Source organism: Scyliorhinus canicula, chromosome 16, assembly GCF_902713615.1.
Source record: "Scyliorhinus canicula chromosome 16, sScyCan1.1, whole genome shotgun sequence".
Lineage (NCBI taxonomy): Eukaryota > Metazoa > Chordata > Chondrichthyes > Carcharhiniformes > Scyliorhinidae > Scyliorhinus > Scyliorhinus canicula.
This window is the reverse complement of record NC_052161.1, coordinates 134746543-134774013: the sequence shown is the minus strand read 5'-3', so window position 1 is coordinate 134774013 and position 27471 is coordinate 134746543. Positions and strand designations below refer to the sequence as shown.

The 27471-nt window shown below is 48.5% G+C and overlaps 1 protein-coding gene across 5 annotated transcripts in view; it reads left to right on the top strand.

The window, feature by feature from the left end:
* The first annotated feature begins 215 nt into the window (after positions 1–215).
* Positions 216–27471, top strand: part of plekhn1 (pleckstrin homology domain containing, family N member 1) — a 52715-nt gene continuing 25459 nt past the window's right edge. For 2 of the 5 annotated variants that reach the window (XM_038773276.1, XM_038773275.1), the window contains exons 1-9: positions 216–436; positions 4511–4613; positions 11088–11234; positions 13558–13638; positions 15543–15630; positions 19231–19370; positions 23412–23561; positions 25861–25941; positions 26623–26701. In XM_038773276.1, the coding sequence (XP_038629204.1) occupies positions 360–436; positions 4511–4613; positions 11088–11234; positions 13558–13638; positions 15543–15630; positions 19231–19370; positions 23412–23561; positions 25861–25941; positions 26623–26701 (946 nt within the window). In that variant the 5' untranslated portion in view covers positions 216–359. The remainder of the gene's footprint in view (positions 437–4510; positions 4614–11087; positions 11235–13557; positions 13639–15542; positions 15631–19230; positions 19371–23411; positions 23562–25860; positions 25942–26622; positions 26702–27471) is intronic. The other 3 variants (XM_038773274.1, XM_038773272.1, XM_038773273.1) reach the window with 2 other exon arrangements.

The following is a 27471-nucleotide window of genomic DNA, read 5'->3' as shown; positions in this document are numbered from 1 at the left end:
ATTGAGCAGGGACTGCACACACAGCAGACTTGTACAATCAAGCCAGCCATAACACAGGCACACACAAAAAAATCTTCCCACCAGAGAACGACCCTTTCAGGGTTCATTTACCTGTGAGGCATTTTGGTGTCACGTTCATCTGGGAAAAATAAGACCTTTGACCCACCTGTCAGGTTTGACTCAGGTTGACACCCCACGTCCCCACCCACTGGAGTCATTCACTTCAAACCGGAAACAGAGGGGCTGAGTTGAACACATTAGTAGCGAGCAAGCAAGCAAGCAAGCAGTCAGCACACCACCGCCAGTTTGTGTTTGACACTGGGGGATTTGGAGGTTGTAAGCCAGGCCTCGCCAGTAGAATGGGCAACAAGCTCTCTTGTATTCCAAAGAGGAGGCAACGCCCAAGGAAGAGGGCAAAAACACCGAGGAATGAATGGTATGTAGACCTAAAATCTGTTCATCAGTGTGAGCAGCAGCAGATTATTTAACATCAGGCACCTTTTAAGTGGCACAGCCAGAAACTGAGCTGTGTCAGTGTCAAACACCAAGTTCCAAACGGGACACTGTGAACGTACAAAATGTTTCAATGTCCCCCAGAGAGATTTGTCTGATAGGGATGATTTCTTAGCAGCAGTGGGCAATAGTTAATACCGACCCAAAGTTCCCAAAACTCAGTTTAGATTCTAACTTCTTGACGTAGTTAAAGCAGCACAGGGATTTTAAAACTGGCACTCCGATTGCAAAGTAAAACACAGCGATAAGTGAATTCGAGATAACCCGTAGAAGGTGCAAAGTTATTCAGGATGGGAGTGAGTGACAAGACTGTAACCTAATCACAGATCCAGCTAGACAGCGCAGCTGGAGTGATTGATATGTGAACCTGGACATTAGTCCCAATTCCTTTTTGGACTGAACGAGATTGAATGTCCCCTTGGTTCATTCGCTGCGAGTCCCACTTTATTTTCAATGGGGACTAACGAGGGTGCGAAAATAATACTCAAAAAGGCATTTGGCGGAACTGGTTAACCAGTGCGTTGCCAAAAAGAACTTAAAGCTGTCGAAATCTCCCCTCACTCTGATTTTTCAATTGCATTCCCCTTTCTGTTTGGTTGGTGAAGGCTCAAACTCAGAGTTTTTAGACACCACGAGGTACATTGTCTTGTCCCTTCTGTAGAATACAATGTGAGGGGCAGCACGGTGGCACAGTGGTTAGCATTGCTGCCTCATGGCGCCGAGGTCCCAGGTTCGATCCCGGCCCTGGGTCACTGTCCGTGTGGAGTTTGCACATTCTCCCCGTGTTTGCGTGGGTTTCACCCCCACAACCCAAAGATGTGCAGGGTAGGTGGATTGGCCACACTAAATTGCCCCTTAATTGGAAAAAATAAATTGTGTACTCTAAATTAAAAAAAATACAGTGTGAGAGAGAGATGATGTTCTCATCAAAGAAGGCACTCTGATGTATGATTACAGAGCAGTTAGTGCATATTATTTCTTTTGGCATAATCACAGTTTTCATTTATTATCTAATAGAGCAAAAGTACTGTCTGTTTTAGTTCCTGTTTAAAGTTTTCCTGTTCGTGGAATTGACATAAGGAGTTTACCGTTCAATCAGAAATTCTCCATAACAAAAAACGAACAAAGAAAAGTACAGCACAGGAACAGGCCCTTCGGCCCTCCAAGCCTGTGCTGACCATGCTGCCCGTCTAAACTAAAATCTTCTACACTTCCGGGATCCGTATCCCTCTATTCCCATCCTATTCATGTATTTGTCAAGATGCCCCTTAAACGTCACTATCGTCCCTGCTTCCACCACCTCCTCCGGCAGCGAGTTCCAGGCACCCACTACCCTCTGTGTAAAAAAAAAAAAACTTGCCTCATACATCTCCTCTAAACCTTGCCCCTCGCACCTTAATCCTATGCCCCCTAGCAATTGACCCCTCTAAACCTGGGAAAAAGCCTCTGACTATCCACCCTGTCTATGCCCCTCATAATTCTGTAGACCTCTATCAGGTCGCCCCTCAACCTCCGTCGTTCCAGTGAGAACAAACCGAGTTTATTCACCCGCTCCTCATAGCTAATGCATAACCTTTAACATTTTTCATTCTAAAAATATTTCCCCACATCCCTTGCAATAGCTTTCGTGGATTCTGTGTTCACCGCTTTGTCTGAAGGTATTCTGTCTCCTGACAACTGCCTTATTTAAAAATAGAATGTCCACAGATCCTTGCCTTTCAACCTAATGGTGAATATTCTAAATTTAGATATTCTACATACTGATGCACCAACCAGGGGAAAAAAACTATTATTTGTCCCATCAAAAGCCCTCAATATTGTTGTCAAAAATGACGGTCCCTTTTTTTCTGATATTTCCCTACTACTTATGTGATATTGTATTGTCTGGGGTGGGGGAATGTGATACATGTGATGTTACGGTATGGGGGGAATTGTGGGTGTTATGGGGCTGTTAGTTGCATATTACTGCTTTTTGCTATACTTTTTGTTATATTTTCTGCAAAAAATTCCAATAAAAAAATTAAAAAAAAAAAAAAAAAAAGATATTGTATTGTCTGCTGGCTGCAGATTGAAATGGTTGTGGTGGGCATACCGTTATTCCCATTGGCATCACTGCCCGCAATTGACCGTGGATGGGCAACACGGTGGCGCTGTGCTTCGGCACTGCTGCCACGCGACGCCGAGGACCCAAGTTCGATTCTGATCGCGGGTCACTGTCTGTATGGAGTTTGCACAGTCTCCCCGTGTCTGTGTATGTCTTACCCCCACAGCGCACAAGATGTGCAGGATTGGCCATGCTAAATTGCCCCTTAATTGGATTTTTAAAAAATGACCACAATTGGCAATTACCATAGAGTCATCGAGGTCTACAGCACAGGAAAGGCCCTTCAGCCCATTGCATCTGCGCCGGTCAAAAACAACCACCCATTCTTATCCCATTTCCAGTACTTGGCCCATAGCCTTGTCTTCCTTGGAATCGCAAGTGCACATCTAAATTCTTCTTAAATGTTATGAAGGTCTATGCCTCCACCACCCTTTCAGGCAGCGGGTTCCAGGCTCCCACCACCCTTTGGGTGAAAAAGTTGTTTCTCACATCCCCTCGAAACCTTCTGCCCCTCACCTTAAATCTTAGCCCACTGGTCCTTGATCCCTCCAACAAGGGGGAACTTTCTTCCTGTCTACTCTATCTATTCCCCTCATAATTTTACACAATGAACTTCTCCCTGGGTCTCTGGATTACTAGTCCAGTGGCAATACCACTGTGTCACTGCCTCCACTATATAGGCTACAAAATAGGATCTTGCAGCTTCTTTTTCTACATGACCCCATTTGGTGGACTGTTGTGATGGTGGCCAAGGACAATCTTGTATTATTCCCCAGAATGAATGCTTAGGAGGGGCAGCATGGTGGCGCAGTGGTTAGCATTGCTGCCTCACGGCGCCGAAGCCCCAGATTCGATCCCGGCTCTGGGTCACTGTCCTTGTGGAGTTTGCACATTCTCCCCGTGTCTGCGTGGGTTTCGACCCCCACAACCCAAAAGATGTGCAGAGTAGGTAGATTGGCCATGTTAAATTGCCCCTTAATTGGAAAAAATGAATTGGGTACTCTTAAATTTATATTTTGAAGGGCAGCACGGTAGCATTGTGGATAGCGCAATTGCTTCACAGCTCCAGGGTCCCAGGTTCGATTCCGGCTTGGGTCACTGTCTGTGCGGAGCCTGCACATCCTCCCCGTGTGTGCGTGGGTTTCCTCCAGGTGCTCCGGTTTCCTCCCACTATCCAAAGATGTGCAGGTTAGGTGGATTGGCCATGATAAATTGCCCTTGGTGTCCAAAATTGCCCTTAGTGTTGGGTGGGGTTACTGGGTTATGGGGATAGGGTGGAAGTGTTGACCTTGGGTCGGGTGCTCTTTCCAAGAGCCGGTGCAGACTCGATGGGCCGAATGGCCTCCTTCTGCACTGTACATTCTATGATAATCTATGATAAGTGCAGAGAACCAGGATGAAAGGAATGAGTCAACGCTGGCACACAACTTCATTCTGTGCTGTAAACACAGGATTGACAGACCATGTTGCAACTGGACAGCCAATGATGGAGTCGATGTGTGAAAGGAAAAGATGTCACATCGAAACTGCGAGGGAGGACCTCAGACCTGGCCAACTTTGGGCATAATTCCTGGTTTAAACTCACGCTAACTCTTTCAACAAATTTCACAAGCATAGGAAGATATACCGCACCTTCAGAGCCAACTTTACTTTACAGTCGAGTGTCTATGCACCAGCATAAAGATCCCTCACCTTGATAAGCGCAGAATATACACAAATTCCTTTGTTAAAATAGCAAAGGGATTGTCGGTTAAAAGTATTGCTTAATATCATGTAGCACAAGTCCAACTTCATCATGCTTCCGAATGTTACAGAGTACTTGCATGCTGAAATGTATTACAGTACAGTAACCCCTCAAAAACAATTGTACTATGATTGCTGTCTCTTAATCAGGGATCAAGAACGGCCGGATATTTATGCCGAGGTGAAAAAGAAGCCAGCAACTAATCAGAATCAACCTGATTCCACCCCGCAGGCACAAACACGCCCAGCGAAGGTAAGATGCCGTTCGTTCAAATCTTTAAAAACCATCACATGAAAATTTAAAATGTCTGTGACACTAAGAAACAATGCAGAATTAGAGGCCCCGTTGCTATGTTACATTGTCCTCACTTAATCCATTCAGTACCAATGTGTTTTCAGTAAACATGGGCGGGATTCTCCCCTACCCGGCGTGACGGGGGGTCCCGGCGTAGGGGAGTGGCGCCAACCACTCCGGGATCGGGCCTCCCCAAAGGTGGGGAATTCTCCGCACCTTTGGAGGCTAGCCCCACGCCGGAGCGGTTGGCACCAGAAGACTGGCGCAAAAAACTGGTGCCAGCGGCCTTTCAGGCCCGCCGCCCGGCAGCGGGGCTGGCCGAAAGGCTTTCGTCGGTCGGCGCATGCGCCGGCGGTGACGTCAGCGGCCAGCTGTCGCTGATGTCACCACCGGCGCGTGCGCGATGTGGGTTTCTCTTCCGCTTCCGCCATGGCGGAGGCCGTGGCGGCGGCGGAGGGAGAAAGATTGCACCCAGGGCACTGGCTCGGAGTCTGAGCGGGGGGGCCCCGATCGCGGGCCTGGCCACCGTGGGGGCACCACCCAGGGTCCGATCGCCCTGCGCCCCCCCCCCCCCAGGGCCCCGGGGGCCCGGTCGCACCACCGATCCCGCCGCCACCAGAGGTGGTTCAAACCTCGGCGGCGGGAGAGACCTCCCAGCGGCGGGACTTCGGCCCATCGTGGGCCGGAGAATCGCTGCAGGGGCATCGCCGATCGGAGTGGCGTGATTCCCGCCACTTCCCCGGGTGGCGGAGAATCTCTGCCACGGCGGGGGTGGGATTTTCGGCGGCCCCAGGCGATTCTCTGACCCTGCTGGGGGTCGGAGAATTTCACCCCTTGTGTGGACTTGTATAGCGCCTTTCATGACTTTAAGGCAAAGCATTTTACAACCAACAAAGTACTTCTAATAATAATCATCTTTATTAGTGTCACAAGTAGGCTGACATTAACATTGCAATAAAGTTACTGCAAAAATCCCCGAGTCGCCACATTCCAGCGCCTGTTCGGGTACACAGAGGGAGAATTCAGAATGTCCAATTCACCTAACAAGCACGTCTTTGGACTGTGGGAGGAAACCGGAGCACCCGGAGGGAACCCACGCAAACACGGGAAGAACGTGCAGACTCCACACAGACAGTGACCCAGCGGGGAATCGAACCTGGGACCCTGGCGCTGTGAAGCCACAGTGCTAAAGCGTAGCCATGTTATACCATAGAAGTGAAAACTTGAGCTCACACTTGGCATTTGATTTCATTATATAGGCTAGTACTTTAGTGCAGAGCCCAGGGGGGGCTGCATTGTCAATGGCGCTGTCCTTTGGATTAGACCTTAAACAACGGACCTGTCTGAATGTCAAGAAATTGAAGATTTCCTGGCACCATTGCAAGAAGAGCAGGGGGGGATTTGACAGAGAAAATTGGGGGAAGCAGGGTGGATAATGAGTGGACATATAGGTTAATTGGCAACTGAGAGAAGTTGCAGATGAGTTTTTTGTTTAACTCGCCCTGCTGTTACGATCTGGAATGCGCTGCCCGAAATGACGCTGAAGGCAGATTCGATCCTGGCTTTGGAATTGGAGAAATATTTGAACGGGGAATAAGTGCAAGGCAGTGGGGACTTGGGGCTAGTTGGATAGCCAGCTCAGGCTATGAATGGTCTACTTCTGTGCTGCATGATTCCCCTGGGTGATCTGGCCAATCTGCACCCCTCAACAATGACTGGTGAACTGGTCATTCATCACATTGCTGCTTCGGAGGCATTGCTGGGTCAGTGGTTGCTGTGCCTGTCAATACGCATGGCGGCTCCGCACTCTCGAATAATTCATTGGAATGAGTGCTTTGGGACATTTTAATGAAATGCATCTGCACACACTTTTTTTTTACCATTTTTATATATATATATAAAAATGTATTAAGTGGGATACTTGGTAATACAACACACACACAACGCTCTCATTGATAACCAGCCAGACAGTGATAGCAGACTGTTCCTGAGGCTGTGCCTGCTCGATCAGATACAGTTTCACTGGGGAACAAGCTCACAACTCATCCTTAATGGGTCCACCTTGCTTCTCTTTCCGACATGGTGACACCGCTGTTTGTTCTCGCTGTACCGGCTCAAGTTTTACCAGGCGATAGATGGTGTCATTCCCTGAGCTATTGCGGAGTCTGTCATGTCCCTTATTCTCTGCGAATTCCAGCTGTAAGCGGCTCCCTCCGAGCCCCAAGCTGCACCTGTACAGGAACCACCAGTGTAAATACAGCAAGCCGGCATTGATACTGATATTCCTGGAAACTGAGGCACCAGTATTGCTGGATGACTTTCCTCAACACGTGAATTTCCTCAACATGTTAGAATCAGTGAGACCATCACATGTTACCTCTAAATCGATCATTTTTCGTCATATTACTCAATTCACCCACTGAACCCCCACAACTCTATCGCCTGGGCAGCACGGTAGCATTGTGGTTAGCACAATCACTTCACAGCTCCAGGGTCCCAGGTTCGATTCCGGCTTGAGTCACTGTCTGTGCGAAGTCTGCACATCCTCCCCGTGTGTGCGTGGGTTTCCTCCGGGTGCTCCGGTTTCCTCCCACAGTCCAAAGATGTGCAGGTTAGGTGGATTGGCCGTGATAAATTGCCCTTAGTGTCCAAAATTGCCCTTAGTGTTGGGTGGGGTTACTGGGTTATGGGGATAGGGTGGAGGTGTTAACCTTGGGTAGGGTGCTCTTTCCAGGAGCCGGTGCAGACTCGATGGGCCGAACGGCCTCCTTCTGCACTGTAAATTCTATGTAACTCCAGGTACAACTCCTGAGTGGGAGTCACACTAGCCAGGTTTTTCCAACCCGCTACCCCCCCCCCCCCGCCCCGTGCGGCGTGCTTTCCGATGGCGGAAGCGGCCCACTATGGGGGCAGCCAATTTGTGCACAGCAAGCTCCCACCAAGAGCGATGTGATAATTCCTAGATAATTGTGTTTCAGTGATGTTGTTTGCCTGTCACACCAGGAAGAACTCACTTCCTCTCTTCAATGTCATACCAAGGGATCTTTAACGTCTCATTCAAAAGGAGGCACCTCTCCTGGTTCAGCATGGCAGCAATATGACACCGGGAAGTTAGCTGGCGGTTGGACCTAACTGGAGTGACGCTTGAATCCACAAATCGTCTGTCCCAGCGCTAAGAGCGCTATCCAATGTAGCCAAGTGACTCCCACTGTAGCCATCCTTACTGTGTTGTGAATAGATTTAACATTAGTGTTTTGTACAGTGCAGTTCTGGAGATGCAACGTGATAAGTTAAGATTTGACTGCAGAGGTGTGCTTGTGCTATAGGCGGTTTGGTATTGAATGTCTCTTTTGCTGGTTCAGAACAAGTTTTCAATCACCCTGCCTCGAGGATGTACTGACAGGGCCCAGCCACATCAAAGGCACAAAATAAATGCCAATTAATGGCGAGGTATAGTGCAAGGCTTCCTTATTCTTGTGTTACTGTTGACTGTCAGGTTTGGTATTAACAGCGTGAACAGTTGGGAGAGGTTTAGGAATGTGCCCCATTGGGACATATGTAAGGATATAAAATACATTTTAAAACTAAATATACATCAGAATCATGCGCAGCATTGCCAAACACTTTAACAGCAATGGCTGGATGTTCAAAACTTGTCAGCCATCAGAAATACCTCGCCATTCACCTGAGGAAGGAGCTGCGCTCTGAAAGCTCGTGTTTGAAACAAACCTGTTGGACTTTAACCTGGTGTTGTAAGACTTCTTACTATCCTTAAAAGAGAAATAGTGAGTTATGACATTCCAGATATGCACCCTGTCAATTTAATTTAGGTGGAGTTTATAACCTAGTTTTCTTTCTAGTACCCAATTTCCCCCCCCCCCCCCAATTAAGGGACAATTTAGCATGGCCAATCCACCTAACCTGCACATCTTTGGGTTGTGGGGGACAAAACCCACACATACATGGGGCTGGACCGAGTCCTGGGCCTGGAGTGGGTCAGAGTCCTGGGCCTGGGGAGTGGGTCAGAGTCCTGGGCCTGGGGAGTGGGTCAGAGTCCTGGGCAAAATCCACATGGACAGTGACCCAGAGCCGGGATTCGAACTCGGGTCCTCAGCGCGGGCAATCCTAGTGCTAACCACTGCGCCACATGCTGCCCTAGCTTTCTTTCTAAGATACAAGGTGGGCTCTTACAGTCCTGCCACTGTCAATGGGGGTTTCCCGTTGTTCGTGCCCTCCACCACCGGGGAACCCAGGGCAGGAAGATCCCACCAGCAGGAAATATTTGGCAGAGCTGCAGAACCGAAGTCCCCTGTCTGCTTTGAACTCACTTATTTAGAGTACCCAATTCATTTTTTTCCAATTAAGCAGCAGTTTAGCGTAGCCAATCACCTAACCTGCATATCTTTTGGGTTGTGGGGGCGAAACCCACTGCGCCACCGTGCTGCCCTTTGAACTCACCTATGGGGGATTGGTGCCTGCATCTTGTTATAAAAACACAAGTCCCATTTTGAAGAAAGCAGGGAAGTTCTCCCCAATGTCCTGGCCAATATTAAACCCTCAGCCAACATCCTTGAATACGATTATTTGGTCACTTGCCCCTTCGCTGTTTGTGGGAGCTTGCTGTGCACAGGTTGGCTGACACATTTCCTACATTCCAACACGTCAAGAAATACTCGGTTGAAAATTGCTCTGGGGCGTGCTGAGGTTGTGAAAGATGCTGTAGCAATATAGGTTCCTTCTCTTCTTAAACTTCCAGCATTAGCAGTTTTTGTTTTGTTTGAACTCACTAACAGTTCCAGGCCTGGGCTCCCGAAGCTTGTGGCTACAACCATGGGGAGAGAGTAAGCCCAGGTTTACTGAAAGCTCGCCTGGCAGTCCTTACACACCAGCACCAGTTTGATTCAAAAGATGTTTCACACTCAACCTTCACTCCTCCTCTGTTCCTGAACGGTTAGGAGCTCCACTAAAAAGAAGCGAACACATATCTTCGATAACAGCGCAGTGTGATTGATATTTTTAGCAGTTTTGCGGGAGGAAATGGTGTTTTTCAGTATCAATAACAAATGCTTTAGGCTGCTGGAATGAAAGACCTGCATCCATTGTAATTTTTTTACAAAGGTGCTAATCCTTTTAATACAGTTTAAAATAGAGGACAAACCAGTTTCACAGACCGCACTAATATGTGAGTTACCAATATTATGCAGCATGACTTCAACCGAAAGACATGCCTTAATCCTAGAGAAGGGAGATTACAGGGGTTTCTGATTCATCAAGGTCATTTTAAAGAATGAGGGTGACATTGATGACAGGTGGTGGGCTCTATTATACTGGGGTGTGGGGTGGGGGTGGAATTCAACAGTGGGTGGCATGGTGGCGCAGTGGTCAGCGCTACTGCCTCACGGTGCCGAGGACCCGGGTCAGGGAGGTTACCTTGGCTCAGAAGCAAGTGGATTGCTCCAATTAAGCAGGTTTTGGGGCAGGGGTTGGATGATTGTGGGTGTGGTTTCCAAGGAAGCTTTGGAGGGCTGGGTCAGTGGAAGCATTTCTCCTCCTGGTCCACAAGTGATGCTGGAATGGAACTTACCTTCTGGGTCCAGGAGTCTTCGCCTCCCTTTAGCTGCCTGGTTTCCAGGGGCTCAGAAAACATGGCCAGCCAGGGTTAACCCTAAAATGAAGGAATGATGTGAGGCTCGCAGTCTCATTAAAATAAATGTGCCACCCATCTCCTCGGAATGGGTTGACCGCCCACACGTCCGTGTTACATAGGAACAGGACAATCAGCCCCTTGAGAATTCCAATGATTCAATGAAATCATGCTTGATCTGTGGTCCAACTCCATATACCTGCCTTTGTCCCATATCCCTTAATATCTTTGTTTGAACGAAAACCTATCCATCTCGGATATAAAATTAACAACTGATCTAGCATCAATTGTCGTTTGTAGTAGAGAGCTCCAAACCCCGACCACCCTTTGTGTGTAGAACTACTCCCTAACATCTCTCCTGAATGGTCTGACCCTAATTTTTAGAGTATGCTCCCCTAGTTCTAGAATTTCCAACTCATGGAAACAGTTTATCTTTATCTAACCTGTCTTTTCCTGTTGATGGCTTGAAGACTTCGATCGAATCGTGCTTTTGTGTGCGGGTGGAGAAGACGCACGAGACGTGGCTTTGATTTTTAAAAAACATTTTAATAGCCCACCCCGCCCAAATCCGCTCATATTTGGGGGTTAAAATTATTCCCTCAATGTGTCTTTAATTCCCGTACCAGCCTCCCCGGACAGGCGCCGTAATGTGGCGACTAGGGGCTTTTCACAGTAACTTCATTGAAGCCTACTCGTGACAATAAGCGATTTTCATTTCATTTCATTTGTGATTAATTCCCATTGCCGACTCCATGATAAATCTTGACTCATTTATGTATTTAATTTAGGAACCAAAGCAAAATGATAAAGTGGATATAGAATCTAGACTACTCAACTACCCCATCATAGGATGGAAGGAAAGTGGGGTGAAGCTGGAGGACCTGGGGAAAATGATTCATTATTCCAGGGTTAAAATCTGCCATCAACCCTGCAAGGTAAGGAATTCTATAATTACTTATGGATTTCAGATATGTGTCTAAGGAAGGGCATGCTTGCATTGGAAGCGGCAAGTGAATGGCCAGCAGATTGGTTCCTGGGAGGAAGAGGTTAATTGTCCTCTGAAGAGAGGTGGAGTAAATTGGGTCAACATTGTGTGGAGTTTACAAAAAGGAGAGGTGCTCGCCATGAAACATACATGATTCTGAAAGGGCCGGACAGGGTAAACATTGAGGGGTTGTTTCCTTGACTGGGGAATCGAAAGCATGGGGAGAGGGGGCAGAGTCGCGGGGTATGGGGCCAATCATTTATATCTGAGGTGAGGAGAAACGTCTTCCCTCAAAGGGTGTGTGAATCATTGGAATTCTCCATCCCGGAGGTTTGGGGATGAACTATTGTTGAATATATTTAAGGCTGAGGTGGCCAGGGCCTTTTTCAGTGTCTCAGGGAATCGAGGGGGAAAGAAGCAAAAGAAGAGGTTAATCTGACAAAGGCACACTATTCCAGTCACGGGTTCTCCAGTTCCCCCAGCTGCGTATTTCTCGGCTATTGGAGGTGGCACGCCATCTGCTGGTGGTGGGACTCTCTGTTCCCCCCACTGTTAACGGGATTTCCTTTTGAAGAACTCGTTCCCCCCCTCCCCCACGCCGACAGGAAACCCGCGGGTGGCAGGTGCACTGCCGGTGGGACCCGAGCTGCCAGCGAACGGCAGGAGGATTCCAGCCATGTTACGTTACCAGTTAGACTGGGTGGACGGAACTCTTTCCTGACTCAGAAGGTTGTGGTTTCAGTCCCATCCCAGGATTTGGGAACATTGGAGTCGCTGGATGGGGAAAAAAATCCCCAGGGACCTCCAGTTTGCCCCAGCCATCCTGGCGAGTCGCATGACATAATGTTGATGACTAATCACCACAATCAGACTCTATCTATTACTCAACAACAGTCCCAGACATGAGGTGAGGAAAACCCCCAGTGATGAAGAATTGCCCAAAGTCACCTGTTCTACCCAACCATATGACACTTAGCACATTAGCCCCCGAATCGGTGAAGCAACGCGGCCGTTAAATCTTGCAAAAGGCCTCTTGTGAGATTTGCGATGCTTGGAACACCTCATCACCATTTGGCGCTTTTAAATATGTCTGCACCTGATTTTCCCAAGGCCTGGGATTAGACACCTGCTCCTGGGAGACATCACCATGGTGCCGTTTAGTACTGATCTACACAAACGTGGACCAGGCGTAACGCCATCTATGGGGGTCTCCCATGCTATCGGAGGCCCTCCCACTGGGTGGTCGGCTCTGGGCAGGTTGGTACCCTGGCACACTTGCTGGCACCTGGACACCCTGGCAGTGCCACCTGGGCACCCTGGCCGTGCCAAGGTGCCTGAGTGCCAGGTTGCCTGTGCTCAAGGACCCCCTAAGAGGTATGTTGGAGGGGTCCAGGCGCCATGGTGGGGTGGCTGAGGGGGGCTGAAAGATCAGGGCAGCATTTAAGAAGGGCTCGTCAGTCCTGGAAGTGAGGTAAGTGGGGTCTCGGAGGGGCGTTCCTGTTTGATGGCGGGATCATTATTAGCGCTGCAGTCTTCGAGATCCCCTCGATTCACAACTAAAATGGGAGTCTATTTCTTTCTGTGAAATTGCACCCTATGTCTCCAATTATTGATATGGTGGTGGTTTGCTCAGGGAATCTGGGTTGCTGTGCCAACATGTTCTTTGTTCATGCATCTTGAAATCTAGAGTTATGGACAATGATGGTAGAGACTCCAACTTAATTTCCAGCACATGCCTGACCAGGAATTTCTCCCTCACATGCCACTCTGAGAGAGGACTCTACCCCTAGGCCCACTGCCCCACCCCATCGCGCCACCACACCTAACCTGCACATCTTTGAACACTAAGGGTCAATTCAGCACAGCCAATCCACCTAACCTGCACATCTCTGGACTGTGGGAGGAAACCCACACAGACACGGGAAGAACGTGCTGACTCCGCACAGAGTGACCCAAGCCAGGAATCGAACCTGAGATCCTGGAGCTGTGAAGCAACTGTGCTAACCACTGTGCCGTCTACATTTTGTTCATATATCTGTTCATATATCCGACTCCTTGCTCTAGTTAATGATTCACTAACGAAACGTCGGAATTAGTTAAGTTTAGGCCATTAATTCCAGAGGAACATCTTCTCTCGATTTCTGTTAAAAATGGGGCATCAAACCATTGTGTGTTACGTCTATTTATGTGCATCAATATTTATTCACTGCTTAGGGTCTGATATAGTCTTACTGGAGTCCTTCTAGTAAAGAAATTTGTGTCTCTTATTATAGGATATCAATGACAGATGCTTGGCATTATTCCAGAACCACCTGATTATTCTCTCTGAGGATTTCCGTGGCTTCAGCTACCAGGTAACTCTAACTTGAACCCATCAAGCTGCATAGCCAGAACACAGACCCATACTGAGGTAGAGGCAGAAGGGAGTTGACGTCTAGAGCCTGGATAACACTAAAGCTTTGACAGAGAGCCACCCAGGCTCGAAACGTCAGCACCCTCCTCTCTCCACAGATGTGTCAGACCTGCTGAGATGGCCCAGCATTTTTTTATTTCTGTTTCAGATTCCAGCATCCGCAGTATGTTGCTTTTGTCTGAAAATGAGTCAATTGGACTCGAACCGTTAACTCTGTTTTGCGGGGCAGCACGGTGGTGCAGTGGTTAGCACTGCTGCCTCACGGCGCCGAGGTCCCAGGTTCGATCCCGGCTCTGGGTCACTGTCCGTGTGGAGTTTGCACATTCTCCCCGTGTTTGCGTGGGTTTCGCCCCCACAACCCAAAGATGTGCAGGGTAGGTGGATTGGCTGCGCTAAATTGCCCCTTAATTGGAAAAATGAATTGGGTACTCTAAATTTTTTATTTTTAAACTCTGTTTTGCTCTCCATAGATGGCAGGCGGAGTTTTTCCAGCAGTTTCTGATTTTATCCCAATCTGTGGACATGGAGGTCCAAAGGATTAAGACATGAATTATTTATTTTTCACTGGGTTTCAATTTCCGTGCATCCATCAGATTGAGTCAGTTACTGTTCCCAAAGATAAGTAGATGCAAAAGAGGCAGGGACCTCATTGAGGTTCATTCAACTCATCGCAAAGTTCAAAAAATGCCATGACCCCTCAGCCACTCCCTCTTCCAAATATTTATCCACTTCCCCCTTGAGTTTCCTGGCACCGGAGGAAGGAGGAGAAGATCTTCCACTTCAATACTGGCTGCTTATGTCAAAAGACAGTTTTCCCTTTGGCCTGTGATTCATTCCTTTGGATGGGGATGAAATCCTGAGTTGGGAACGTATAATTTTCCAATATGTGATCCGAATTGGAATTAAATCTCCCCTGTCCCCTCCAAACTAACCCCTCCATCTTTGGACAACTTGTCCCTCAAGCGCAAATCCTGATGGAATCGACCATGGTGGATAACCTGCGGCCCAGGACCACATACGGCCCATCTGGGGTCAGAATGTGGCCCACGAGACATTTTGTTGACTGTTGAGCCCACACAGGGTCACCAAATTCTGCTGGTTTCCTTCAATGTCGTTTTTTTTTCCTGCCAGTATGACTGAAGTGATTCGTAGGTAAAGCGTGTCCGAAGTGTAAATATTGCTTTTGTTTTTACCGTTTGAAGTTGATGGCAGTTCTACTAATATATAAATGATGAAGCATTTTCTCTAACTTGTTATGAATTATTCAGTGTGTGTTTAATCTTATTCATGGGGTCGTGGTTGGTGAACAAGCCGCATTTCAATCTTGCGGCCCAGTGAGATGAAGGTGGGACACTCATGTGGCCCACTCACTAGCCTTGCTTGCTCATCATGCGCGGCACGTGGCGCAGTGGTTAGCACTGGGACTACGGCGCTGAGGACCCGGGTTTGAATCCCGGTCCTGGGTCACTGTCCGTGTGCAGTTTGCACATTCTCCCCATGTCTGTGTGGGTCTCACCCCCACAACCCAAAGATGTACAGGCTAGGTGCATTGGCCATGCTAAAGTGATCCTAAATTGGGGAAAAAAAATTGGGTATTCTAAATTTATTTTTTAAAAATAGATCGCTCATCACTGGAATAGACCGTGACATTGGCATGTGTGTTATCAATTAATGAATGGGTTAATGCCGAATAGTGCACAAAGGAGTTTCAAACAAGTGCGCTAACCTTTTGTACACTCATTATGCTATTTCACGGTGGAAGGATCTTTAATTATGAATTGGGTGATTCACAAACGCAGTAATATGCATTGTATGTAACCCCATCTTCCGATGATCTGTGTCTAGGGCATGCTGGCTTTAGCAGGGATTATGGGGAATAGCATGGAGAATACCAACAGCACTTCAGAGCAGAACCACGCATTTCAAATTACAGGTATGTAGCAAACAATTTAGGTGCTAAATGGTCCAATTATATGTCATTTCTGTTTAATTACCTTTTACGGCCAAAAATCCTTTAATGTTGAAGGGTCATTATTGAAGATTACAATTGGCACAAGATTTATGTAACAAGTTTCTGTTTAATGAGCAAATGGATTCTTTACCCGTGTTGTCCTTAATTCTCCCTTTCTGAATTTCTATTCACGGAGCATGTATGCTTTTCCAGTTTTATTCTTCCTCTCGGCCTTCCCCCTCTCCCCTCCACCTTCTCCATCTCTTCTCTCTTTTTCCTTCTCTTCTTCCCCCTTTCCTTCCCCTCTCCATTTCACCCTCTCCTTTCCTTCCCCTCCCTCATCCCCCACTTTCCTCAGCCATTCCCCCCTCAGCTCTTTTAAAAAAAATATTAATTTAGAGTACCCAATTATTTTTTTCCAATTAAGGGGCAATTTAGCGCGGCCAATCCACCTACCCTACACATCTTTGGGTTATGGGGGTGAAACCCACGCAGACACGGGGAGAAAGGGGCTGGTTTAGCACAGGGCTAAATCGCTGGCTTTTAAAGCAGACCAAGGCAGGCCAGTAGCACGGTTCAATTCCCGTACCAGCCTCCCCGAACAGGCGCCGGAATGTGGCGACTAGGTGCTCTTCACAGTAACTTCATTTGAAGCATACTTGTGACAATAAGCAATTTTTCATTTCATTTCATTTTCATTTCATGTGCAAACTCCACACAGACAGTGACCCAGGAAGGGATTTGAACCCAGGTCCCCAGCGCCATAAGCTGCGTGCTACCCTCCCCCTCAGCTCTTTCTCTCCCCTTTCCCTCTCCCATTCTCTGCCCACCCCCTCCCCTCTCAACTTCCCCTCTCACAGCCCCCCCCTCCCCCAGGCAGCACGGTGACACAGTGGGTTAGCACTGCAGTCTCACGGCGCCAAGGTTCGATCCCGGCCCTGGGTCACTGTCCGTGTGGAGTTTGCACATTAGAACATAGAACATAGAACAGTACAGCACAGAACAGGCCCTTCGGCCCTCGATGTTGTGCCGAGCAATGATCACCCTACTTAAACCCACGTAACCCGTATACCCGTACCCAACAATCCCCCCATTAACCTTACACTACGGGCAATTTAGCATGGCCAATCCACCTAACCCGCACATCTTTGGATTGTGGGAGGAAACCGGAGCACCCGGAGGAAACCCACGCACACACGGGGAGGACGTGCAGACTCCACACAGACAGTGACGCAGCCGGGAATCGAACCTGGGACCCTGGAGCTGTGAAGCATTGATGCTAACCACCACGCTACCGTGAGGCCCCGTGTCTGCGTGGGTTTCACCCCCACAACCCAAAGATGTGCAGGGTAGGTGGATAATTGGGTACTCTAAATTTAATTTTTTTTTTTTACACATTTCAAAAAAGATCGATTTTTAACTCATTGGCAAATTCTTAAGTTCCTGAAACTTTAAATATGATTTCTAAAAATTGCTCTATTTTAACACGGAAAGTTATAGTTAATGGACCATGTGCAGAGCCACTGACCAAGGGAGCCAACATCCATTTTTCTTTTATGGGACTTTGGGGAACAAATTGCACAGTTTGCCATCGAAAGCAGAAATTTGTGGCCTTGACTTTCATTGTACGACTCGTGGTGTATGAGCTTCCCAGATGGGGGGCAGAGCCCACCCAGCTGTAGCTTGTTACAAATGAATGTAAAAGCCGGCCCAAAGCAGGATCTGGTGTGGTTTATTCTCCCAGCAAGGACTGTACTGGGAACGAGTTACTGCCTTTAGCAGAATATTGTGTATAGTTAAATAAACCTCTGTTCCCTTACCACTAGCTTCCTCAGGTTACTAAAGTGACTATCCCAAGGGATACTATAAACTGGTTTCACTGCAATTAGTAACTCTGATGCTCACTACATTCCCAAAGCCAGTGACATTCTGATATTATAAACTGTAGCTGCGGTGTACCGTGAAGAGGCTATTTTGTTTCATGCAAAGTTAATTGGAAAAAGTTAGGAAATTAAATGATTGCCGTTTAACAAAATAATTAGAGACTGCTTGAGCCAAGCAACCTGCCACTGTGCTGTAATATCCTTATCAAAAATGATCAAATGAGGGGCGGCACGGTGGCGCAGTGGTTAGCATTGTTGCCTCAAGGAGCCGAGGTCCCAGGTGCGATCCCGGCTCTGGGTCACTGTCCGTGTGGAGTTTGCACGTTCTCCCCGTGTCTGCGTGCGTTTCACCCCCACAACCCAAAGATGTGCAGGGTAGGTGGATGGGCCTCGCTAAATTGCCCCTTAATTGGAAAAAGTTAATTGGGTACTCTTTTTTTAAAAATGTTTTAATTATCAAATGCACAAAGTAGACTGACTGTACCATATTTGGTAATCAAGGACAACTTATCAGTCAATGCCCTGTTGCCTCACGGCGCCGAGGTCCCAGGTTCGATCCCGGCTTGGGTCACTGTCTGTGTGGAGTTTGCACATTCTCCCCGTGTTTGCGTGGGTCTCACCCCCACAACCCAAAGATGTGCAGAGTAGGTGGATTGGCCATGCTAAATTGCCCCTTAATTGGAAAAAATTAATTGGGCACTCTAAATTTTAAAAAAAACTTATCAGTCAATGCATTTTCCATCTTTACATCAAAATCATTGCTCCTTCAGTGAGTTTCTGATGATGTATTGATTGCATTGAGTGTTCAACATGAACGCCTATGCCAATAATCAGAATATTTACATTCATATTAATATCAGAGATCAAGGGGGGATTTAATTGAGGGTGTATAAAATTATGAGGTAGCTAAATTGAATGGATGGGAAGGACTTATTTCCATTTAGTGGAGAGCTCAATAATCAGGTGGCATAGATTTGAAGTAATTGGTTGATGGATTAGAGGGGAGTTGAGGAGGATTCTTTTTCCAGGCGAGACGAGACTGTTGGCTCTCTGCTGATCTTAAAAGGTTCAACATTCATTTCCCAGGCAATCTTTTAAACCGCTAAAGTATGAGTCTGAATGAGATTGGAGTTATACCGCAGCCAGCGTGTAACTCCGGCAGCGTGAAATCCCTTCTGGAGATGGTTGCACATCTGTTCTCAGTGACTCCCAGGTCCTTTTCGAAACTGCTGTGGGTCAAATATAAAACTCATCGTTTAAATAGACCATGAAAAATCTTACAAATCTCTACACCTCGTTCTAAAAGGCAGGCAAAATAGCCCTGTTCAAGAAAAGGCTTGCAAACATCAATACAACAAGCTGCTTTTGTATCGCACTGTTAACACAGCTTTTAAGGTGCTTCAGGTGTGTCACCAGACGCAGACCCCCCTCAAGGAGATACGAGGGCAAAAAGCTTGATTAAAGAGGCAGGTTTTAAGGAATGCCTTGAAGGAGGAGAGAGATGTGGGGAGGTGGGGAAGTTTAGGGAGAGAATTTCGGAGCTTAGAGCCTAGATTGCTGAAGGTGCTGCTGCTTATGGTGAAGCGATGGGAATCGGGGATGTGCAAGAAACCTGAGGTGTGCCATGCTCTTGGAGAACTTCAGGATTACGGAGCTTACAAATGATATGCATTTAAACATTTGCTTCATCTGTCTGCAGGACCACTAATACATCCCTTCACAGTCTACTGTTCCACTGAGGAGCAAGTGAAGGAGTGGCTTTATCATCTCAGCAAGCAAAGACAAGTGAACAGCAAGGTTGTAGATGCACCTCGAACACAAGCATGCAGAGCGCTCGATGTAAGTTTACATTACCTTTTGGTCAACACAGGGGCGATATTCTCCTCTGGGGGTTAGGCTGAGAGAAAACGTGGATGTGAGTCAACAGGAGAAGAAGCCGCAATGAACCTTTCTTCCTCCGCTGACAAACATTATTCCGGTCGCGCCCAGGCTATAACGGGATGTCCTTCTAGATGGTAGTGGTCGTGGGTTTGGAAGATGCGGCATAAGAACAGGTGGCATGGTGCCGCAGTAGTTAGCACTGCTGCCTCACGGCGTTGAGGACCCGGTTCGATGCCGGCTCTGGGTCACTGTCCGTGTGGAGTTTGCACATTCTCCCCGTGTCTGCGTGGGTTTCACCTCCACAACCCAAAGATGTGCAGGGTAGGTGGATTGGCCATGCTAAATTGCCCCTTAATTGGAAAAAAATAATTGGGTATTCTAAATTTAAAAAATATATATTTGAAGATCTGGGACGAAATTCTCCGAGGACCGACGTGACGCCCCTTTCCGGTGGGGAAAAGCGGTGCGGATGACTCCGGCGTCCGGGCCTTCTTTTAAGCCGGTAATCTCCGTTCCCGAAAGGGCCAGCAGCGGACTGACGCGATATGCGTCAGTTTCACCAGCTGCGGAAGTGGCGAGTCCCGGCGTTTGTGTGGTGGGGAGAGAGAGACCCGGCGTTGTTGGGGGGGGGGGGGGGGGGGAGGAAGAGAGACCCGGCGTTGTTGGGGGGGGGGGGGGGAGGGGGAGGAAGAGAGACCCGGCGTTGGGGGGGGGGAGGAGGAGGAAGAGAGACCTAGATTTGGGGGGTGGGGGAGGAGGAAGAGAGACCCGGCGTTGGGGGGAGGGAGGGAGGGAGGGGGGCGGTTGCGGCGTTGAGTTGAGAGGAGAGGGGAGAAGGGGGTTACCTGCGTTGAGAGAAGAGGAGAGGGGGTGAGGGGGTTACGGCGTTGAGTTGAGAGGAGGGGGGGGGGGAGGGGGTTACGATGTTGAGTTGAGAGGAGGGGGGGAGGGGGTTGCGCCATTGAGTTGAGAGGAGGGAGGGAGGGGGTTGCGGCGTTCAGTTGAGAGGAGAGGAGGGGGGGTTACCTGCGTTGAGAGGAGAGGGGAGGGGTACCGGCGTTGAGAGAGGGGGGGACGGCATTGGAGGGGGTAGTGGTGGTGAGGGGGGGTTGGGGTAGGGGGCAGCGGCGTGCAGAGGGGGGGCGACGGATGGCCGGTGCCAACGCACCGTCGCCCCCTCTGCACGCCGCTGCCCCCTACCCCAACCCCCCCTCACCACCCCTACCCCCTCCAACGCCCCTACCCCCCCACCACCCCTACCCCCTCCAACGCCCCTACCCCCCCACCGCACCTACCCCCCTCCCCACCACCCCGACCCCCCCCCTCCAACGCCGCAACCCCCCCCTCCAACGCCGCAACCCTCCCCAACGCCGCAACCCCCCCCCCCCCAACGCCGCAACCCCCCCCCAACGCCGCAACCCCCGCAAACCCCCCGCCCCCCACTCGCAACCCCCCCCCACTCGCCCTCGGACACTGAACGGCGTCAACCATCCTCAATGGTTGACGCCGTTTTAAAGCTACTCTGTTTTTCGCCGACGTGACCCGTGGCCACGTCGGCGGGACTTCGGCCCATCTGGGCCGGAGATTTGGTGAAAGAAAAATATAATGAAATCCTGCCGGCGCCAGCTGTTTTCAGAGGCTGCCGGCGGGATTTGCACAACGCTGGTTTTTGGCCGGTCGGAGAATAAAAAACCCGGCGGGAGCGGGATTAACGCCGCTGCTGGCCGATTCTCCGACCCTGCGTGGGGTCGGAGAATTTCGCCCCTGGATTCAGCTGCAGTAGTCCAAACTGAACAGAGGTTTCAAAACAGAGAAAGATGTTAAAGTGCTGATCTGTGTGAATGAGTCAAGTGGAATACTACACGCTGAGGCATGGGAAGTTTGGAAATCTGAGCACTTCCAAGCCTATGGTGTCCTTTTCAGAAAACTGCTCCCTTTGGGCAAAGTGACCGTATCTCTACATTACTGTGGAACCCTGAAGCACAAGAGCTGGGCCTTCACAGCTAGGATTACCGAACATTCCATGAGCTATCCTGGTTAAACGATTAGTTAGCTATTTGAGAAGAACAAAAATGTGTTTTGTCAATGGTGCGTTACCATTCGATGATCTTTCATTGTCATCAATGAGCTTGGGAATCATGAAACTGTGAAGAAATGGGCGCGCCAATTCTTTGTGCACATTTTGATCAAATTCACACTCTGCTGTCACTGCACTGGGGGGAGGGCGGTGGGCGTTGAACTCTCAACCTTTTGATTCTGAATATAAGGAAGCTGGCACAAACTAGCTGCTCCATTCTTCCCCCTAATGACCTAGTCACCTTCCTATTAAACCTTAAGAAGAGACAGATTGGGCAAGCGTGTGACTCAATGCATTCCTAAAGCAGAACATTCAATCAATTACACATTAACCCCCAAAGGTTTATACCATCTACAAACTGGTACCAGAGTCCGACAGATACCAATGGTTGGCAAATAAGTTTACAACTGATTGTTTATCGATCTTCTATGTTATCTCAACTATTGTCCACCTGGTTCATTGTGTCATTGGAACCTTTCAATGCAGAGCTAATTCCTTCCTATCTGACCATTATCACCTCTAGAGGTGGGTCTCTTATTTTCTGCCTTGTTAAATATTGTATCTACTTTTTGTTGCCCTGAACATCCATTTCTATCAGGATGGCAACAGAACGGGCAGCACGGTGGCCTAGTGGTTAGCACAACCGCCTCACGGCGCTGAGGTCCCAGGTTCGATCCCGGCTCTGGGTCACTGTCCGTGTGGAGTTTGCACATTCTCCCCATGTCTGCGTGGGTTTCGCCCCCACAACCCAAAGATGTGCAGAGTAGGTGGATTGGCCACGCTAAATTGCCCCTTAATTGGAAAAAATAATTGGGTAATCTAAATTTAAAAAAGAAAAAAAAAAGGATGGCAACAGAAAGCCACAATTGCCCTCAGTCAGAATGGGAAATGTCCCGTTTCTGATCGCTGTGCGAGTTGTTGTTGTTGTTTGTGTTTGGCCTTGAACACTGAGCCTCCGCCCCAGAGGTGGGACAACTACTCACTGTGCCACAAGACCTCCTTCACTATGCAAGATATGCACCTAAATGCAAATTGAGAGATAAGGGCTAGGATTCTCTGACCCCCCGCCGGGTCGGAGAATCCCCGGGGGAAGGCCGAATCCTGCCCCGACGCCGGCTGCCCTATTCTCCGGCACCGCTTTTCGGGCAGCGGCGTGATTCCCGCCACGCCGGCGGCCCCCCCCCCCACCCCGGGCGTTTCTCCGGGCCCCGATGGGCCGAGTGGCCGTCCAGTTTTGGCCAGTTCCACTAGCGTGGCGGAAATCCCGCTGCCGCCCAAAAAATGGCGCCGGAGAATAGGGAAGCCAGAGGTCCTATTCATGGCCGGATTCGTGCCCCCCCCCCCCCCGGGAATTCTCCGACCCAGCGAGGGGTCGGAGAATCACGCCCCCCAGCACTTTAATCAATTAACTTACTGAGGCTCACAGTCTGGGCTCACCTGTCCCATTTGGGTGATGTATTGAAGCCTATAAGAGAAATAAGAAATGTAAATGGAAGGAAATGGTCGTGAGCTGGCTCTGCCGATCCAAACAGCTCACTGACAGGAGGGTATCCCTTGGAAATCTGAGTCAAGTGATCATTCTGCTCAAATTGCAGCCTAAACAATTCTTGGTCTGTTATGTGAAGAAAATTGTACTGGTGACAAATTTTATAGATTCATAAAATTTACAGTGCCGAACGATGCCATTCGGCCCATTGAGTTGCACCCAAGACCCCAGTACAACCCCCATTGCAGAAAGACACCTAAATATTAACATTCACCCCAGATGCTAAGGATTTTGTTTTCTGGGGATAGGATGTTGCCACCCCATTTGGTAGTTTTCTACTGTATTGCAATCGTACTACTTGTCCAACAGACCCCAGCACGTGTGACGCCAAAGAGAATAATGGTGCATCAGTTAATTGTCATTTCGCTTTGCACAGCAGAATCGCCTGGGACAACCCACTAAAAATGTTGATGTGAGAACGTTAATTCTGAACCGACCAATCCAAGGAGGCGAAAGGGGTCGCATTGATTCATTGGGCAGCATTGCCTGGATATCGGAGGCTAAGTTGCAGCATTTACCGTCTCAGGTACAGTACCGAGGCCCATATTAACAATGTCATCCTGAAGTGGGGCTTGTCAGCTTGTGGTTGGACACAGCCCTGGAGGGTTCATCACAAGATCTCCCACCAAGCCTGATGGCCTTGACCAATCAAAGGGTTTAATCGCTAATGTGTGGAGACTGCAGGACAATTATCGAGCGTGGGCAACACATCTTATTGGTGCTGTGGGACCTCACCTTGAGAATGTGTCTTAAGAACAACTGCTTTAATCAGTTTCTGCACTTTGACTGTTCAATCTCTGTTGGTCCAATTGCCTTAATAACCAATTGCAAGGTTAGCTGTTTATTTAACTGGATATTTGTCCAATAAACATCACCAAAATCCATAGCAAGGAATGTTCGTTAATACAAGATGCCCCATTTTCATATGAGCATATTACCAAACCTGAATAGTAAAGAATGAAATAATTCCATGATCAATAGAAGGTTTACGGCACAGAAAAAGACCATTTGGCCCATTGGGTGTCCCCAATTCCAATTCTCTTTACCCCCCCCCACCTTGTGGTGCTGTAAGGCAGACTTTCATCTGTTTCCATATCTAGTCATTGCCGGAACAGGTCGCTAGTCTGGCACAATGGGCTTATAACTTCATGGGCGCCTCACCACATCAAGCGTAGCTGACCAGGAGTGTCTCTCACTCTTCCCGCCAGCTATTGGTGTGTTGGAAGGATTTTTGCAAGTTGACATTCAGCCTGTTTGGCTGCATTATGAACGCACCTTCCTTGGCCATCAAGTCCTGGAGTGGGACTCGAGCCGCGAGCTTCTGCCTCAGAGGCAGGGACGCTATGCACTGCACAGCAAGATCCCAGCCAATAAACGAGCCAGCCATCCCACTTTCCATTATCGCAGCATTTCTAATAACGGATAAGCAATACAGAGCTGGATTTTCGACAACCGCCATGGCATGTTTTGTGGCTGTGGCGAGGGCTCGCCATTATCCAGAGGGGTCTTCCAGTCCCTCCCATGTCTCTGGCTTTTTCCATGATTCACACAGTCCACCACCGGGAAACCTGCGGCAGGATCCCGCCAGCGGGACAGGCCGGAAAAGTACAGTTGTGAGTTTCGCTAAAATTCTTGCATGGTCCTTTCCAGCACTACAAACCTCTGGGATCTTCTGCACTTTCCAATTCTGGCTCTCCCCACCCCATCCCTGATTTCCCATGGTTCACCATTGGTGGCTGTGCCTTCAGCCACCTGGAGATGAGGCTTCAGAATTTCCCCTCTCAATCTCTCCATGTCGCTCTCAGTCTTCCCAGCTTTCAGGCGCTCCTTAAAACATTCCCCCTTGACCAAGATTTCAATATCCCCTTGGGAAATTCTGTGTCAAATTTGGTTTGATAATGTTCCTGTGAAGGGGCATGAGGCATTTGACTACACTAAAGGCACTAAGTAACGGCTCGTTGCTATTGTTTGCTGAGGATTAGCACAATGTCCTTGTACCTCTGCGATCTTGGATTTACAGCCAGATACAGCTTTGTTGGCCAAAGGTCTTTTATTTTTTGGTTGACCGTTAATTTCTTATCTCCGATGGGTTTAAACACTTCCAGCACAATCCGACCGCAAGGCAGAAATGCTGATGCGTCAACATTAATTCACACGAGGAGGGCAGGACGGTGGCGCAGTGGGTTAGCCCTGCTGCCTCACGGCGCCGAGGTCCCAGGTTCGATCCCGGCTCTGGGTCACTGTCCGTGTGGAGTTTGCACATTCTCCCCGTGATGGTATGGGTTTCGCCCCCGCAACCCAAAGATGTGCCGGCTAGGTGGATTGGCCACGCTAAATTGCCCCTTCATTGGAAAAAAAATTAATTGGATACACTAAATTTATAAAAACAGAAAACATGAATTGGCACTAGGTCGTCAATATCCCGCCAAAGGTTAAAGGACAGCAGTGGTATGAAATGGGAAGGTGCCACCCTCGTACCATAGTGCCCTCCTCTGAAGCTGAGGCTTGGGTTGCCAACCCTCCAGGATTGGCCCGGAGTCTCGAGAAATTGAAGATCAATCTCCCAGGACACTTGAGGAACAAGGAGGCTGAATGGCCTACTTCTGTTTTTCATAGAACCCATACAGCGCAGAAGGAGGCCATTCGGCTCATCGGGTCTGCACCGACCCTCCGAAAGAGCCGTCTACCCAGGTCCCTCCCCACCCACTCCTTCAATCTAACCTGCACATCCCTGGGCACGTAGCATGGCCAATCCACCTAATCTGTACATCTTTGGACATATTTGTTTCCTAAATTAACCATTTGGTATGCACCTGTCTCCACAGGACCAACATGATTGTCTTTTGATTCTCTTCTCAACAACCCTTCTCATTTTGTCTGAAGAACACCAGGTGCTACATTATAAGGTAAATGTTGCTCACAGCAAGTATAATCACCTCAGGCAGCACGGTGGCCTAGTGGGTTAGCACAGCTTCCTCATGGCACTGAGGACCCAGGTTCGATCCCGGCTCTGGGTTACTCTCAGTGTGGAAAATATGTTTTGCTCTGTGTTGAATGTCTGCCATCAGTTTTACTCGAAGAAAATACTTTGTGAACCGTCGGAGACAAATTGATTTGTTTTTCTTCTTTCTGTGCGGGATCCCAAGTACTTTTAAAACTCTGGGACTACTTCCCACAGTAATTCCCTTCCTCCGTGATTCGTTCCCGCTCCTTGAATTACCCGAGATTTCTCAATTGAAAAAAATGAAAATCGCTTATTGTCACGAGTAGGCTTCAATGAAGTTACTGTGAAAAGCCCCTAGTCGCCACATGCTGGCTCCTGTCCGGGTAGGCTGATACGGGAATCGAACCGTGCTGTTGGCCTGCTTTAAAAGCCAGTGATTTAGCCCAGTGAGCTAAATCAGCCCCTTTACCTTGCTAACTCAAAGAAATCCAACAGGGGGTCAGAGAAGAAGTTGCATTTGAAAATGACAGTGTTGTAACATTGACAAGATACTGTACCTATCGGAACAGTGCAGAGGAGTTTAAATATGCAGGCGTAGCTCAGTCTGTCTAATTTATTGTGTTTTATTCATGTTTACTAACAGGGTGAGCTCCCACTTAACTCTATAACAATATTTGAAGAGGATGAATCTGACAACGATCCATACACATTCCTGATAGTAGGTGAGTGCAGAGCAAATAGGCCATCCAGTGACAACGTGCCTATAAATAGCATGCTTAATGTAACTAAATATCCCAAAACCTTTCACAGAAGTGTTAGCAAACCAAATTTGATACTTAGCCACGTAGGATAGCTCAGAAGATCAACCGCTTTCTCAAAAGGCTATAGTTTAGGGGGCACCTTTTATTTGGGGAGATAGGTGGATTGGTTTGGAGAGGGGAGAGAGGTGGAAAGGTTTTTGGAAGAAATACCAGAGCTAATAATCCAGACACCTAAAAGCGCCACCAATGGTGGAGCAGGGAAATAGGGATTGGGGAAAACACTGATATCTCAGAGGATTGTGGGACTGGAGAATGTTACGGTAACAGGAAGTGGGCGAATGGTAGGATTTGAAAACTAGGCTGAGAATTCAGCACAAAACAAATTCCAATGATTGATTTTGTATATGGCTGCAAATATTAAAATACCTGTCTTGGTACAAACATGGGGAGGCAGTGCAAGGGGGCAAGTGGTGGATGTGGAATGTCTGGGATTTGTGGGTGTGTGACTGTTGTAATTTGTAAGAAGGGAGAGACAGAAGGTTGCTGCTGGAATAGGAGAGGATGGAGATTTGCTAACCTTGGTTTATGCCCCACCCATATCGTTCCCTAAGAGAAATATCCTGGTTCTCGATGAGTAAATCTCCTGCCCGGTGATACGTCCCCTACACTGTTGAGCTCTGTCTGGCTTTACAGATGGCAGCTACCATCCCTCCTCCTTTGGCCTATTTGAT